This window comes from Vitis riparia, chromosome 18 (genome assembly GCF_004353265.1).
Source record: "Vitis riparia cultivar Riparia Gloire de Montpellier isolate 1030 chromosome 18, EGFV_Vit.rip_1.0, whole genome shotgun sequence".
NCBI lineage: Eukaryota > Viridiplantae > Streptophyta > Magnoliopsida > Vitales > Vitaceae > Vitis > Vitis riparia.
Genome location: NC_048448.1, coordinates 22,447,078 through 22,464,376, shown reverse-complemented (window position 1 = coordinate 22,464,376; position 17,299 = coordinate 22,447,078). Strand labels below are relative to the sequence as shown.

Genomic DNA, 17,299 nt, shown 5'->3' with positions numbered 1-17,299 from the left:
CCCCCCCCCCCCACAAAAAATCTCTTTGCAATTTTTCTAGTCTTCTTGACAGAAATGGGCATACGGAATAACGACATCTGGTACACTGGCATGCTTCCCATAGTGCTTTTAATTAGAGTGATTCTCCCACCGCTTTGATATATATTGGCTCTTCCAAAGAGCAAGCCTCTTCTCATTTTTTCTTCAATCCCGTCCTAGCCATAAGCAGCCTTATTAGGCACCCCCAACGGCAGCCCCAAATACACATTCGGAAGCTGCCCCACCTACACCTAACTCCACAGCCAGTTCCTCTATCCTTTGCACCTCTCCTACTGGAATAACCTCGCTTTTAGCCAAATTAATTCTTAAATTCGGAACGCGGCTTCAAACCAGAACAAGATCCAACTTAAATTTGTTAAGTTCTCCTTCTTTGCCTCACAAAAGACAATCGTATCATCGGCGAAAAGCAAATGTGCAATGTGGACAGCCCGACCTCTATCACACTGAATTTTGCAACCTGAAATGAAGCCCCCTCCATAAGCCCTTCTGATTAGGACGCTCAGCACCTCCATCCCATTACGAATAGGTAAGGGGACAGGGATCCCTTGACGCAGCCCTTTAGAACTCGGAAAAAACCCAGCTGGCGTTCCATTCACCAACACTGAAAATTTGGCTGTGGAGATACACCACCACATCCACCTCAGCCACTTAGCTCCAAAGCCCATTTTTTCCATCACTTTCAAGAGGAATTGCCAATTAATGCTATCATAGGCCTTCTCTATGTCTAACTTGCAGATAACCCCCTTGTCTCCCTTTCTTTTCCAGTTGTCGATCACCTCATTAGCTATTAGAGACGCGTCAAGAATCTGTCTACCCTTAACAAACGCGTTCTGATCTTGGGAAACTACTTTATCTATAACTTTTTTAAGCCTGTTGGCCAATACCTTTGCCAACAGCTTATAGAGGGCCCCCAACAGGCTGATTGGCCTGAAATCTCCCAAATCCTCAGCCCCTCCTTTCTTGGGAATCAACACCAGAAAGGTGTTATTAATGCTCTTAAGGAACGTATTCCGTTCATGGAACTCCTTAAACATCATCAGAATATCCTCCTTGACGAAATCCCACAGCAGCATTGCCAAAAGAAGACTGAGAAACCCGTCAGGACCTGGGGCTTTATCCCCATTCATATCCATCAAGGCCGACAGGACTTCACCCTCAGAGAAGGAATCCTCCAGCTTCTCTGCCTCTTGCACACAAATTTGATTAAAAGGGAGATTTCCAATGTCCGCCATCCACCCCTGACTCTCAGAGAATTGCTGCTTAAAAGCATTAGCTACCCCCTCTCTAATTTCCCCCTCCTCTGTCAACCTAACCCCATCAATTTTAACTCGTCCATGTGATTGACTCTCCTATGAGCAGACGCCATACGGTGGAAATATCTTGTATTCCTATCACCTGCCTTCATCCAAAGTTCCCTAGACACTTGCCTCCAGTGAGTTTCTTCCAGATCAACCCACTTAGCATAATCCTCATTGGCTTTCTTCTTACAAGCTACTTCCTCCATAGACAAGCTCCTTTCCTCCTTTACTCTGTCCCAATACTCCACTTGTTGAATCGCAGCCTCCTTGTTCCTTCCCAGATTACCAAACTCCTCCCTATTCCAAACTTTAAGCTTCTGCTTCAGTTCCTTCATTTTCACCGATAATCTAAAACTGGCACTGCCCCTGACCTCTATCCCCTGCCACCAACTCCGGATTAATTCCTTAAACCCCTCTACTTTAAACCACATATTTTCAAATCTGAAGGGTGTAGGCCCTCTCCTCCAACTACCCCCCTCTAATAAAACTGGATAGTGGTCCGAAATCGGCCTGGGAAGTCTCCGCTGACTCACCCTACTGAATTGATCCAACCAACAAGGAGAGACCAGGAATCTATCTAGACGGGCCCTTGACATGTTATTCAGGCCCCCAGACCACGTGAATGCACCCCCTTGTAGATGAAGGTCCACCAGGCCTAGATCATCTACCACTTCCGCAAACCTCCTCATAGCTGAAGTCATTCTCCCTTGCCTACTTCTCTCACCTTGAGCCAGGGTAATGTTGAAGTCACCACCTAGACACCAAGGCCCCTCCCAAATACCTCTGATTGCCCCTACTTCTTCCCAAAGCCACTCCCTTTCAAGTCTAGTGAAAGGGCCATAAACCCCCGTAAAAGCCCAAATCACCCCATTCTCCATTGTCCTGAATCTACAGGATAAAGAGAACTGCCCCACCTCCCACTCCAGCAACTCCAAAGCTCTTTTATCCCAACAGATCAGAATACCCCCAGCCGAGCCACACGCATTCAAGGCCTTCCAATCCAAAAATCTACCTGTCCCTAGACTTCTCACCACCCTATCAGTCATAATCTGGATTTTTGTCTCCTGGATGCAGAAGAGATCCACCTTCTGCTTCCTTAAGGCCGATTTAATAACCTTCCTTTTCGTACTTTCGTTCACCCCCCTTACATTCCAACTTACCAATTTGAGATTCATTAAACAATCTCCATCTGCTCCCCTTTGCCCTTAATCGGGCCCTTCATTTTGCCATCCCCCTCATAATTCACTGAGCACTCCAACCTCTTTAGTTCCCTTTCAAACCTCGATTTTTCCAGTAATCCTTTACTATGAATCTTTTCTCTTCTCTTCCTGATTTTAGACAGAAAATTTAAAATCTCCTTCTCCAGCCCATCAGTCAGAAAGCCCAGAAATTGACTAAATCTTGCGAGGCTACTTTCTTGCCAACCCAGGTCCTCCTCCCCCCTTTCCCTTTGATTCTCATTCTGTGAAGATCCCCCTTCCTGCTCCCTTGCCATTGCTATGGGCCCTCTGAATTCAACCATCTCCCAGCAAGCACTACCAGTCGCCCTGGTACCCTCTACATCTTGCCCTTGAGAGTTTCTACCCTTTTGGCAATTCTTCCCAATAACCCCAGAATGGTCAAAGAACTCCCCCTCTGGAGTCCGACCAAGAACAAGCAAAGAAGATGGAGAAGAATTCCCTGAAACCCATGATCCCCCTAAAGAAGAGAAGACCTCATACCTCATTGCTTCATTCTGGAGGGCACTGTCTACCATTTCCTCAAGAGGATTGGCCTTCTGGGCGCTCGCAGTTTCCATCTCCCTTGCTCTTAGGAATTCTATCTCGGAATTGTCATTAACAAACATCCCAGATTGAGCCCAGACCTCCCCAAAATGCTTGCTCACCTTCAGGCCTGTTCTCTGAGACGGCCCACCTCGCTGTGCCTCTTGAAGCCCACTCGAAGACGGCCCACTGCCCTCTCCTCTATTCATAGGCGACCCAGACCGTGGCCCATATCTTTCCTCTACCGCTTTCTCTTTGCCTTTTGGGCCTTTAGGTCTGCCCGATAACCCAAGCCCACCACTACTAATTACTTTAGTCCACCCTGGTCCAGATAATGGAAATGGGCTAGGCTCCCCATCCCTCCTGAGGCCCACATTGACATTAGGCCCATTTGGGATCAACCCATTATCCGCCCCATCCTCTGACACCCGGAGAACCGACCTGAATTGGATATGGCCCACCGACTTAGCCCTACCCTTCTCGTCATGCTGTCCATCCGTCACATCAACTGCCCGTAGCAGTGCCTCGGAGCCCGCGCTGTCACCAACCTCCACTCGCCGGCCAGCGCGTGCATCTCCGTCGTCCCCTCCCTCACAGTCTTTTGCACTCCGACTGTTCTCCACCTTCTTTCTGATCAACGGTGATGCCTCCCACCACAGCGGGAGGTGATAACAGTTCTCTTCAACCCCAATGCTTACCGAGCTTGGCAGCTCATCCCCTTTCGTCTTCACCAAAATCCTCGGCCAACTGAGGTCCTCCATTTTCTCTGTCGGATCATCCATGGCGACAAAACCCCCGCATTCCTCACCTATTCTTCGCAATATACTCGGAGTCCATAGCGATAGCGGCAGTCCTTTTATCCTCACCCATACTTCCTCTTCTAACTCCCCTTCTTCCAAACACCCATAGCATGGACTCCATAACTTCAACTCAATGAAAATCCCCCCCACCACCTGTCTCCGCCGTTGAAGGTTTTTCTAGCTTCTGCCGCCGTTTCAAACTCCAGTAGGGCCCGCCCCTCATCCATCCAAGCCAACCCTAACCTTCCTTTTAGCCCCCAAGCACTCGCCATCATCCATCCCATTCTCTCCAAATCCCCTCCTCCTGCTACTCTAGGATTCCATTTTCCTATCAGACATTGACCCAATCGACCCACGTTTCTACAAATATCCTCCCCCTTAACCTCCATCCTTATCTCGATGTTGTACCTTTTCCCCCAACACTTTCCCTTTTCAGGAGACACTCTTACAGGGGTTAGCTCATCCTTGTTTATCTCCCTTCTATCAACCCTAGAGAATAAGTTCCGCACCACATTTGCCATAGCTGTCCATCCCTCTCTTGCCCCTCTTCCTTTCGGGATACAGATGCTGAATCGTTTTTCCTCCACGTCTACGACTCCTAGCCTAATGAAGCTTCCCGCCCTGTTCTCTTCATGCACCATGGAATACCTTCGCCCCTTCTCCTTCCATCCCTTCTCCCATTTATCGGATTTCCGATCCTTGATACACAGTTCCAATCCTTCCAGGAACGTCCCAACGCTTGCCGTTCCCAACCTGACCCAAGAGGAAACACCGTTTTTGCTTTCCACAATAAAGAGTAGGGTTTTGCCCCTTCTCTTCTCCACCTCTACTTCAAAGATTTTCGATTCCACTCCGAACTTCTGCCTTTTCCGATTCGACCTTACCTCATCATCGTCGCCTTCCCCCTCGCTCTCGCCCTCTCTCTCTCTCACGCCCTCTCTCTCTCTCATCGCTTAGGAAACCTGTTGCAAGACACTTATTGTATGAAGATTGCTTTGTTATGAACTGTATTTTAGGCAGAAAAGATTCACTGCAATATTGAACAACTGCCCACTTTGTAGCACTCCTCTTGCTTATAACCATGATGAGTTCTTGTTACTAGTTCATTTGGTTGGCATTTGGTGCAGATGGTGGAATTATTTTAGAGATTTATCTCTCATATATTGTCCTCAATTCCTGAATGTCCTACCCCTCATGAATTTGTTTATTTCTTGTTTTGTTTTTTCTTGTATTGCTAATCATGGTTCTACTGAATCAAATTTGTAACTACTGGGATATTTCCACTATTTGGGGTTGAGGTCATGAATCCTTGTTTGCTTGTCAAACACTATAATGAAGTAGAATGGGTGACCGGGCAAGGCTTACACTGACCTATTTTTGACTTGTGGAGCCTTATTCTTGCAAGTTTTTGGTGAGAAAATCATTTAAATATTTAGTTTTAGATTGATTGGCCAGGTTATGTTTTGCTTCTGCTGGCCTAATCTCTCTTAGGAGCTAGTAGCTAATTTTTGTGGTGGAAGAAAATAATATTATCTGTTTGGAAATTATCACATAAAACATGCTAGAAAGGCGAAACTCAGCATGTAGGCTTGGTCCCTGTCTTGATAAAATTAGAAATCACAATTCTGGAACTTAAAGTCTAGTTGTTTATTGGATGCATTACCAAATGATGATTTAAGCCATTTTATCACAGTTAAATGATTGAAGGAGACCTGAGTGAATAGAAAGTCAATGAAGGGATTGACATGTTTTAATCGGGTTAAACAATTAAAGTATCCAAATGAGAAACTTGTATGAAACTTATTGTAGTGTTGATACTACTAATTAAGTCAGTTGTGCCCCTTACAAGCAAATTCTAGGAGAAGATACAGAATGTAATCTACTTTCTATTTTTCTGAGAATTGGGATACAAATAATATTTTAGAAAGCATAATTGTGACTGACAAGAAGTAGTTTTTTATTTTCAAATTTTCAAGATAAATTGCTTATGAAGCTAATCTTAATATTGGAACTACCAGTTGAGATGATTGTGCCCCATTACAAACAAATTCTAAGACAAGATACATAATGTAATCTACTTTCTATTACAACAGAAGCAATTGAATGGGAAGTTAAGTCTTAACTTGGAATGCTGCAATATGCTGAAAACCTTTTGTAATTTGTATGTTGACTTGAACCGTCTTAAATTACATACAAATAGCTTAATTGTGAATTTGTTTGATTAATTGATTAATCTATCAAGTCACACCAAAGTTGAAGCTTTCAGCTTCTCTGCAAACATCATAAAGTCTGGCAGTCTTGGTTTAAAGTAGATCGACAAGATTATCACTAGAAAATCTTCATTATTGGTTAAGTGCTTCTATGGCAACATTAATCCATTCTCAAGCATCCACATAAAGGAAGGTTCTATAAGCACAAATATGACCTGAATAAATCATGATTGAGTTTTCTTCTTAATTTTCCCCACTGCAAAGTGTTTTTATATGATGTTTCAACATATCTCTTTACTCAATTTCAATTGTAAAGCCTCTCTTAGACTTCTGACTAATTGCACCTTGAAACTTCAAACTGTTGGTAGGTGTGGGAAAAACTTCACTTGTCCATTTGATCATTAAAGGTTGTTCAATTGCCCGGCCTCCTCAAACAATTGGGTGTATGGTTGGTATAAAGGTGAGGGTTTATGGTCTCTTTTTTTTTTTTTTTTTTTTTTTCCCCTCTTCTGTTTATCTTTATTTATTTGTTCATTTCTTAGAGCCAATTTGGAGTAGTGGCTATAGCATAAACTCTTCACTAACTTTACCATAGCCTTATCCAGCATCTCACATATGGAAGTTCTAGTAGCTCTTCCAATAGCAATAAAGGCAATACAGAGAGGGATTTCTTTGTTGAACTTTGGGATGTTTCAGGACATGAGCGATACAAAGATTGTCGTTCTCTTTTCTATTCACAAATCAATGGTAAGCCTTTATTTCCATTCTTAATTTCATATTTTATTGATTAATAACATTGCATTGGATTTTAATGTAGGAGAAAAAGTATAAGAATGTAGATAGAGTTATGGATGTGGAAAAAGTTTGTTGTCATGTGGATAGAGTTCTTGATGTACAAAAAGTTCTTGGTCTTGAGTCACACATTGTCCTCATTGACTAGATGGTTATGGGAATAAGGACCTTAGATTCTCTTAGCAAATTTTGTTTTTGAAGATTGTTCTGTTTACTCTTTTTGCTCTACTTCTTATTGGTTGATGTATTGTATTTATTTGTCATTTTTTGTTGTTTATACTGAGGGGTTGGGTTGAGGTTGCTCCAAGTCTTAGTTAAGGTCCTCTTTCTGCTTTGGAGTTTATAATTATGGTGGATGTTTCAAGCTATGTTTTTGTAATCGAACTGGTTATTAAATCGAAAAAGTTGCTAGGTTACGGTTTAATGGTCAAACAGGTAGTTAAACTGCCATTGAATAATGACATCATTATGACATCATAAATATATAATTGATGAATTATTGAAATTGAAAATCATTATAAGAAATTAAAATGATAAATTCTAGTGAAATTTTGACAACATCTCTGTTTGTTGAGCTATTTCACAAAATCTCCCCTAATAATCTTGAAACGAAGTGCTAAACACATTGGGTATTTTAATGTTCCTTCAATTTGAAATTGAGAAAATTCCACCCTGCAGTAATTTGTTTTCTAATATCTTATATTTTTACTATTAAAATCTCAAGCTCCTAACTCATATCAATCCCAAAGAGATAGAACAACAGTAGTGGGCAAATTGGAACTTGAATGCTGATGCAAAAATATAGTCATAGTTTGTCTCCACAAATGTGATTATATCTACAAAACTAAATTATATATTAATCTGTTGCAAAAGTGTTTCCTATTATCTATAGTTTTCATATAGTTATTATGATTCTTGTTATAATTAATTAAAAGGAGTCCCATTTGGTGGTGCACAGAAGTTGAACAAATTTTCCTTTCTTGATTTTTGATCAAATCAATGGAAATACTTAGAAACTCATATATGTCATATGGCCTATTGATTCACGACTTCTTAAATCTTTCAGCAGTCCATTAAATATACATATTGTCAATAATATTGTGCATTGAAAAAGAAAACATACCCACGTTCTTGGTTTTTCCATGTTTTCTTTCTTAGAGAATATCACTTAACACTAGAACCAGCAAATTATTTTTTTTTTTCAATTTCCGCTCCCTCTATTTTTGAATTAGTGAACAACTATCCTTTGCATCCTAGTTCTACGTCCAACTGCACAGTTGGACTTCCGACCACATGCTTGCTGTCAAAGCATTCTATGTGATTGAAAATGTTAATGTCTGATGTCATTAGGTGATGGTGAATGTCACTGTAAAAGATTTTTTCTCATTCAACTCAATGAAACTCCACGATTCTGGCTCAACCAAAATCTCAACTTGAAAAAAATGTGAAAGCAGAACTTGGAGAATAGAGCAACCTGCAACGAGTTCATTGCTATGAGCAGAGAGAGTTTCTTGATCTTCCAAGTTTCCAAAGAGCAAATGGTAAAGCATTAGGGTTCTTGTGCAAAAATTGGGATTTTGGGGATTTGGAGCATAGAACACAAGGCTGGCTGAAACAGCATTGTTTTATTGAAATCCTTCAAAACAGCATCATTTTGGATAATTAAAACTTAAATAAATAAATAAATAAAAGGATGTGGAGGGAATGATCCTTCCAAAATTGACTGGTTCACATTGGTCAATGGTCCAACCACTAGTTCACACAGTTCAGGCCCTGTTCAACTCCCAAATGTCTCAAAAGTGGCCCAAACCGGTGAGGGTGCTGGTTGACAGTGTGATCAGTTGAACCGGTCAGTCCAATCAGGTTTCTAAATCATTGGTTCTGAGTGGAATGATGATGAGAGCATTAGGGTAGGGAGGCCATATTTATTTCAGTTCATGGTCTCAATAAGGACTTTGAGGTAGGGAGGAATTGCATTAGGGTGCCCGACATTCATTTTTGAGATGAGGCCATCTTCTTTTGAGGACTAAAATAAATATGGCCTCTTAACATTTAAACTCGTTTGGGAAATAAGTCTTCAAGCTAGCATTAGGCCCTAAGTCAGCATAGACAATGGTACCTTATCAAGTATTGGGGATTAGTAAGGAACTTAGTTGTAGACTTGCCTTGTGGTGGTGATAGTTTTAGGAAGGGCATTGCTTTTTGTTTGCTCTTGTCTTGCCTATATCCCCACATACTACCTTCTATTTTTCAAGATAAAAAATGATATTGCATTTAGGATAGAGAGATTTATCAAAATTTTCTTTGATTTGATTTTCAGGAAGGTAAGAGATCACCTTATAGATTGAAGTTAGGTCTGTAAGCCTAAGTGTGAAGGAGGGTTTTGGTCTTGGAGGGTCTCCTTGAGAAATGGAACTCTAGTGGGAAGGTGGCTTTTGATGTTTCCTCTGGAGAGTGGGCCATTATGAAATCCTTCATTAGAAGCATCTATTTTCCGCACTCAAATAAATGAGAGGCCAACTTTGTGGTTGGGTAGTCAGAACCTTGTCCCTGAAAAGCTATCTCATTCTCCTATATTTCTGATTCACTCATTTGTTTGTTGTCCTGTTGGTGATATGTTGAAGATCCAGCTTCAGGAGGAGCTTTGGTGAGGGGGCCAAAACCTTTGCTTTAAATGTCCCTGTTTCTGTTTTATCTCAAGGGTTTGAGATTTTCTCTCTCTCTTGTATTAGGTCAATCTTGCTCACCCCATTCTTGGAACTTTGGGTTCTGATATAATTTAACAAATCTGGAAATTAATGACTTCTTATTTTTCATGCTTTCTTTGCATCAAGTTCATTCTTCTCCATCTTTTCTTGATTTGGACCTTGGTTTGCTGGCGTCTTCCTATCAATGTCTCTCTCTTATATCGATGACTTGTTACAGATTAGGAGACCTTTTAAAGTCGAGCCTTGAGAGATGTGTCCTTTGTTATGCAGTGTCTAGGTGATGAATCATCTTTTTCCTCATTAGTTGTTTTGCTTTGGGGTTGTGGCTGATATTATTTTGGCTGGTTAGGGTTTAGTTCCCCTGTACAGTTGTAGGAGGCTTGATGTTGATTACTTTCATGGACTTAGTGGATTGTCTTTGTAACCATAGACTCAATCTCCTTGATGAAGTCAGCAAACTTTGTCTTACTTCAAGAACTTCTGTGGTAAACTTTTTCCATTAGTGGTAGATTATGGCAATGTTATTACTAGTGAAATAGATTTGGAAATGGGAAATCTCCTTTCTAACTGAAGGTGGCTTTTTTTATGGTTGGAAGACATTGACACGATTGTAGCAATGGATGACCTAATATCAAGGTCCTGGACAGTTACAGATCGCTGGACTGTTCATGAGTCAGATGCTGGATATGTTAATAACATGTATTTTACATCTCATATTATCCTTTTCATTATAAGCTAATTTTTGGAAGGTTTGTCTGTCATGGGTTGTGCCATATTATTTTTCTTGAGTTTGTATACTATCACAAGCATAGAACATCACCATCCAAGTGAAGTAAAATGGAGCAAGCATGCATTTGTACAGTTCTGTTGTCTTTCTGTGAAGGATTTAACTGTGTGATTCCTAGTTTTCTATATAAAAAAATGCAGATCCTCTTTTTGGTTGTTAGGCTCTTGGATTTAGTGTGGCCTTTTGCTACACCACCTATCACACGGTAGCAGCTGTGTGATATCTAGCCTGCTTCTGTTTCTATTTGCAGTAGTCAATATTTTCATTATTAGTAAAGAAAAACCATGTAACAGATGTCTAATATAAATTATATAATACGTCAAAACCAGGAACTAGAAAATTAGAAATAACGTGACTTGCACTTCAGAAATGAAACTAATACAGGAAGCTTACTTATGACTAGGGTAGCACAGGTAATAAATATGGGACGCATGTTTCCAAATTTTAGGAATTGTGGTTGCTGAAAATGCAAGGGTGATTAACATCTGTCAGGAATGTGCCTGAAATGCTTTCAAAGCATTATAAATCCCACTTTGAAGCTCAATTCCTTGGGAGATGTTTCCCACTTTATGAATTTAACATTTTGTGAGGACACTGACCTAGATGTAAATGTTAAGCATGAATACAAGTTTTCAACACAACCATCTCTAAAACAAAAGAATATGCAGTATGGGTCTTGATGCTTAAAATTATGTAACATGATATAAATTCGTTTTTCTTGATGAGCTAAAAATGTTAAAAGAAAAAAAAAGGGGGAATGCTTACAGAGCTTAGGTTTCTTTCCAGTTTAATAATTTTTCCAATTCAAACCAATCAACCACTGATAAATATCTATACAGTAAAAATCAGTTCTTTTAGATCCTTTTTGCTTGAAATTTATGTGCAGGTGTCATTTTTGTCCATGATCTCTCCCAAAAAAGGACAAAAACAAACTTGCAAAAGTGGGCTTCTGAAATTGCAGGAAATGGTACGTTCTCAGCTCCTCTAGGATCTGCTGGTCCTTGTGGCCTTCCTGTCCCATTCATTGTTATTGGTAACAAAGTAGATATTGCAACAAGGGAGGGCCAAAGAGGAAGCAGTGGCAATCTTGTTGATGTTGCTCGTCAGTGGGTTGAGAAGCAGGGTTTGCTTCCATCTAGCGAGGAACTACCTCTGACAGAGAGTTTCCAGGAAGTGGAGGCCTTATTGCTGTAAGAATTCTCACTTTTAGTGTGACTGCATTAAAATTATGTGTCTGAGAAGTTTTCTTGTCTCATTTTTTCAAGTCATCATAGGAAAAACATTTCACTATTCAAACATATGTTGATATGTAATTTATACAGGTCCAGGACATAGGATATGTTGATCAAGCTTTAATGAAAATTAATTTGCATGAATCTGGTCTATGAAGAACATTCTACAAAATTGCAGGGACCCAAACCAATAACTAGTATTTTGTTGATGGCAAATGGTTTCAAATTTCTCCACATGTCTTGCCATCAAATATGTCCTTTCCTAAGTAATCACAGCACTTTTTAATAGCAAACATGTGTGAGATTGCAAGACATCGATTTCAATGGACCTTGTACATGTGTGTATCCATTTTTATATGTGCTTACACAACGATACATGTACCTGGATTCATGCTTGATTTTGGATTAAGTCTTAGTGTAAATACACAAGGGACCTAAAAATATAACTAGGTAAATCTTTCTGGTTGAATGGTTACCTAGTTGATTTTGTTGGACTTCTTATGCCCCCTGAGTTTTGGTATTTTATCTCAGGGATGGGAAGCTAAAAATTTCCACTACGATGTTTTTGGTTACACTGCACATTTTTTTTTTTTTTTTTGAAGGTTCTCTCGTCTTTCTTCCTCTTTATTAATGCATACTTATTAATATAATAAAAGTATAGTTTCTTATGAGAATGAAATTAATTCATTGCCCAGCAGCCATACTTGAACTTCTTGTTCATGCATTACGAGCTTCAAATTCTGTAAAGTTTTGCTCTCACCTGAATTTCAAATGTATTGACCCAGATGTAAATAAGTCCCAGAGATATGGGTCCATGGGAGTTTCAGTGTTCATATTGACATCGCAATGTTGTTGAAGAAACCAATCTATGGAAATTTGTGAAGTACTGCCCAAAGTGAAATCTAAAAGAATGCTAAAGCCTAAGTGATGTATTAATAGAAAAGAGACTTGTAGTATAGCAAATTGTAAAAACAGAGAATATGACACTTTTACAGGGCATATATCCTAATGCAAGCATATTATTCACTGATTTTCTATCTGTCATTCATATAGTATCTTGAAGACCATCTTATCTTATAGTACAGCAGTAAATTAGACAAGAACTATTCTTCTAAGAAGAAAAAAGGGGAAATCCTTGTTTGAGTGTCAGGACTTCTATAAGAACTTCTAACTTGCACTTGTGGCTTGCAAGTAGAAAATTGGCATCCAATAACCATTGAGACACCATTTTAGCAGTCTTTACAAAATATTTTTATGATTTAGTAATTATGGGCAACTTAATTCTAATTTATTCCTCCTTGGGAATGAACTGTTAATTTTTCTTTTTCTTTTAAAACAGAAGCTAGAACATGAACTGTCAAAATGAACTACTATGATGGTCCAATATTTTCTCTGTTGCCAGAAACTGGAATTTTAAAACATTCAAATGTTACTGTCAGAATTTCAAATTTTATCTTCAGAACAGTGAAATTTCAGTGAATTGATTTGCATGCAACTCAATAAAGGCTATCTCAACAATTGGAGTTTGAAAGCCAAATGATTTCAAAGGGTAATATAAACTATCAGCAGGACAAGATAATGGAAGTATAGATATGTATGACAAAAATGTCAATACATGTATTGAACCATTAGGTGATTGTATATTATTCTATTTTTTTAAAATTTTATTTTTTATTTCTAAAATTTCTTGTTGAGGTTGCAAATTGGAAGAGATTGACTTAACCAGGTGAGTATTGAACTTAACTGGTTTTTGGACACTTCTATCAATGAAGTGGAATGTCGTGTGGCAAATGGTGTTCTAAGTTAGCTGGATAATGTGAAATTCAACATAGTACTTTTTGTTAAAAAATACTTGTATGATAGGTGAATTGGCTATTTTTATTTTTATTTTCTTGTTTCTTTATCAGTTGGAAACATATTTAAAATTTTCATCTTTTTTATTTCTGAAGGCTGCCAAAGAAGCAAGATTTGACAAGGAAGCTGTGAAGAAGTTCTTTTTAATGGTGAGTGTTTGGTATTGCCTGTCATGAGGGATTATTTGCATATGGAGCACTAATTAGTTTAACTTTTTTGGTATTTGTTTTCCAGTTGATCAGGAGAAGATATTTTTCAAATGAATTACCTGCACCAAACCCCTGGTCGAGTTCACCATTTGAAAGACCTGCCCCCCACTCAAGTGATAATTTGAGTGATGACGATGTCTTCCACATGGATACAAGGTAATGCTGAACTAAACTTCTTTTAGATAACATTTAATGCTGTTATATGATGTTTATTTAGTTTCGGAGTATTAAATATGTTTTTTATTTTTTGGAAAAAAAGAATAGAAATAACTGCAATGGAATGAAGTTAAAAGTACTAGAAGAGAATCCTTCTAGAACTAATAAGGTTTTGATAAAAACAAAAAGGGAATATATTGAGCCCTAATGCAAAAGAAAAACTAGTTCCCTATAATGGAAGTGTGCGGTTCCTGGGGCTCCACAAGGATGTGATTTTTTGTTTGGGAAAAAGGCATGGGGTACAGTTTTGACCTTGGATCAACTCAAAAGAAGAGGGTGGTCACTGGCAATATATCATTGTCTAAGAAAAAGTGAAGAGGAATTAGCTAACCATCCTCTTATCCATTATGGAAAAAGTAAAGAGTTTGTAGGTTTTGTTCTCTATATTTGAGGGATCTTAGGTGATTTCTAAAACAGTGAAAGAAATGCTATTGACTTGGCACAGGAACTGTGTGGAAAAGAGTGGGAAAGCTTGGAGAACTATCCTTTTATACCTTTTTAGTGTCTATGGTCGATGGTCTATTCAATATACCCATTTATTTGACTGGCGATTTTAAATAGTATTCTTCTCATGACATTTTTGGAAGATTTTGGATTTGATGTGCTTCAAATGTTTAAGTCCCGAACATAATGATAAAAAAAAGAAAAAAAAAGAAAGGGGTTATAGAAAGAACAACTCTTTTTTTTTTCTTTTTACCAAGTAGATGTTTTGTGAATTGGTGCGACCTCCTAAAAATATGCTTTTGAGCAGATATGGAAGGCAGAAAAAAAATTGTCTGGGAAATGGGAATTTCAGAGTTGATGTAGAAACAAGTCTACATCCATATCTCAAGGAGCTAGATTCACTCTGCATGCATCTTGTAGGCTGTAAAAGTGGGGGGAGTCGGGAAAAATTTTGAAATCAAGCTCAGCAGTTCTAAACTTTCTCATACATCATATCCTAGAACTAGTTGTGTTTTTGTTGGTGATGGTGGCTTTTGGTGCTATTTCTTTACCACCATATTATTGTGAAGCTCAAAAATGTTATTGTTCCAGCTTTCTGAAATTTTGATTATTTTGGAACAGTTCTATGAGGACTATTTTTTTTTTCGTGTTCTTGTGGTTGGATTGAGACTTGTGGCTTCTTGTTGGCTTCGAATTACAGTGCAGATACTACATTTATACAGGTCACTTTTGATTCTCTTTAATCAGGGAAATTCAAAGGTTGCATGATGCTTTTGGCTGGTTAAGTGGTCTTTTTAGCTTAGAAATTTTAAAGGTTAAGGGCATGAAGACAACACATTTTTGTGGAGAACTTATGGAGACAACACATCGTTTGTCATTTCAACGATTTCTACAGACTAGAATTGGAAAAAGGGGAATATGAAACAAGCCAGTTTAATCCCTCTAGATGTTGAGAAGGAAAGTCAGATTCTTTCTATGTTTTTGCTATTGACTTCACTTACTGGAGCACTTTTCCACTTTATTTTGTGATTCTTTCTTACAACAGATAGCAAGAAGGTGCTGTTTTGAGCGCTCCATGAGATGCTTCAAGTGGTTCTCATTTGCTTGAGGGATGTTGGCAAATTCACTCTGCTACTTTCTGGATGAGTTCTATTTATTTGTACTTGGAGTAGATTTAGAAATGCTGAGGTGATGCAGGGAGCCCCTTTCCAGTGTTTACTTTTAGCTTCTATTAGTTATGGCTAATTTAAGGGCAGAGATTCCTGGGTATCATTTTGGAAAGAAAGGATGACATATCTTGAGAAACTGCAGATCTGAGCAAGTCTGATTCCCATCATTCTTTTGCTTTAGCTTGAAACTTATTCAGATTTAGATTTGTTACAGGCATGCAACTGGAGATTGTGGAGTGTTGTTGTGGCAAACCCACATCTCCTGGATAGTGTTGGACTTGGGAAAGTGGTCTGAACAACGGAAACTTCACTGCTGACGCAGTTGGATGGAGGCAAAGTTGGCAATTCAGTCTGAAGTGGTAAAACCAACTAGTGAGAATGAAAGTTGGCTGGAGTGGGCGATCAATGTTTCTGTTCGTCTTGTTTATAGACCTTTCCGCATGTAGCATCATTTATAGCTATTATTAATTGCCTGTGATTGCCATGAAGGCATGTTTGGAAAGGATGATGGTCTTTTTATCCCATAATGCATGGCAGTCAAGGCAACAGTTGCCAATGCATACAATCGAATCTGTGGAGAGCAACATTTTTTTGTCTTTCTAGGAATAGTTTCTCAGCTGGTCCAAGGATCACCCATGGACAAAGCTTAGAATTTGCTGGGAGGAGGTCCCTCCCTCTTTTGTTCTTTCTTATACCTACTGGTAATGAAGAACATATCAAGAGGGCAAAAGGCAAAATGACATGATAGGCTTGGCAATATCTAATGACACATCATTTATTTATGATGTATTATGAACTTTTATGCTTGTCCATTTTACTATTACTAGATGGATTCTGATGGTACCAGCCTGTGTCATTATCTGCAGTTTAAGCGGCGACCCTTACAAGTACAACATTCTTCCCCCACTCCCAGCTCGGAATTACATGCCTCCACCTGCTCAACGTCCTCAGCAGCCAGTCTCCATTTCTGACGACTACAACCTCCCAAGATTCACACGAACTGAATCTCCAAATAGCAGCAACTCAAGATCAAAGCGGGCAGATATTAATATCTGAATAGGCAAGGCTTTTCTGCAAACTAGATTCAAGGCTCAAGGAAAAAGCTTTGCCTGTTGGATCAGAAAGGAGCAACTAGATTGTCTTTTTGTTGATTCATATTTGGGTTCCCAGAGGGGTTTCCCTCTGAGTAAAGCTGATTTCTTCTCATTCTGTTGGTTGCTTGATCTCTGTATGCATCCCATTTTTGTGCCCCTCTAGTTTGTGATGTGGGTGACTGTATAATGATTGATTACCTCATTTGAAATTAATGGCAATTAATTTTTACCTACTTGTCTTTTGCTGCCATTACAGTATCGCATCTGAAACAGTGATAGGTGGCTTTTAAAACCCAGTTCTATAGAGCTGTCATCCCTAATGGGGTTTGAAACCTACCAAGTTTATATACAACAAAAACATAAAATTGTAAATAAAATATAAATATTTATAAATAATAAATATTATCATTTTTTACGACTTTTAATACATCCAAATTAGATGGATCATCACTTTGGTATTAAGAACCCGTTTGGGAGTGATTCTAGAAAGCGTTTTTATCATTTCTAATATTTGAATGATAAAAAATTTTAAGTATTACAAATGTTAAAAACATACCCTAAAATCATTGCCAAACAGGCTCTAAATGTGTTTCTAAGTTAGTGAATCGTTATCGAAATAACTATTGTCATAGGCGCAAAACTCTTATATAATTTTTTACATAAGGGCCACATAGAGATTCCTCT

The 17,299-nt window shown here is 38.8% G+C and overlaps 1 protein-coding gene and 1 pseudogene across 1 annotated transcript; one reads left to right on the top strand and one right to left on the bottom strand.

The window, feature by feature from the left end:
* Positions 1 to 1,342: 1,342 nt before the first annotated feature.
* Positions 1,343 to 2,383, bottom strand: LOC117905546. Its single transcript, XM_034818445.1, has one exon. The coding sequence runs from the start codon at positions 2,381 to 2,383 to the stop codon at positions 1,343 to 1,345; it is 1,041 nt and encodes a 346-aa protein (XP_034674336.1).
* Positions 2,384 to 5,242: 2,859 nt separating this feature from the next.
* Positions 5,243 to 16,848, top strand: LOC117905545 (annotated as a pseudogene).
* The last annotated feature ends 451 nt before the right edge of the window (positions 16,849 to 17,299 follow it).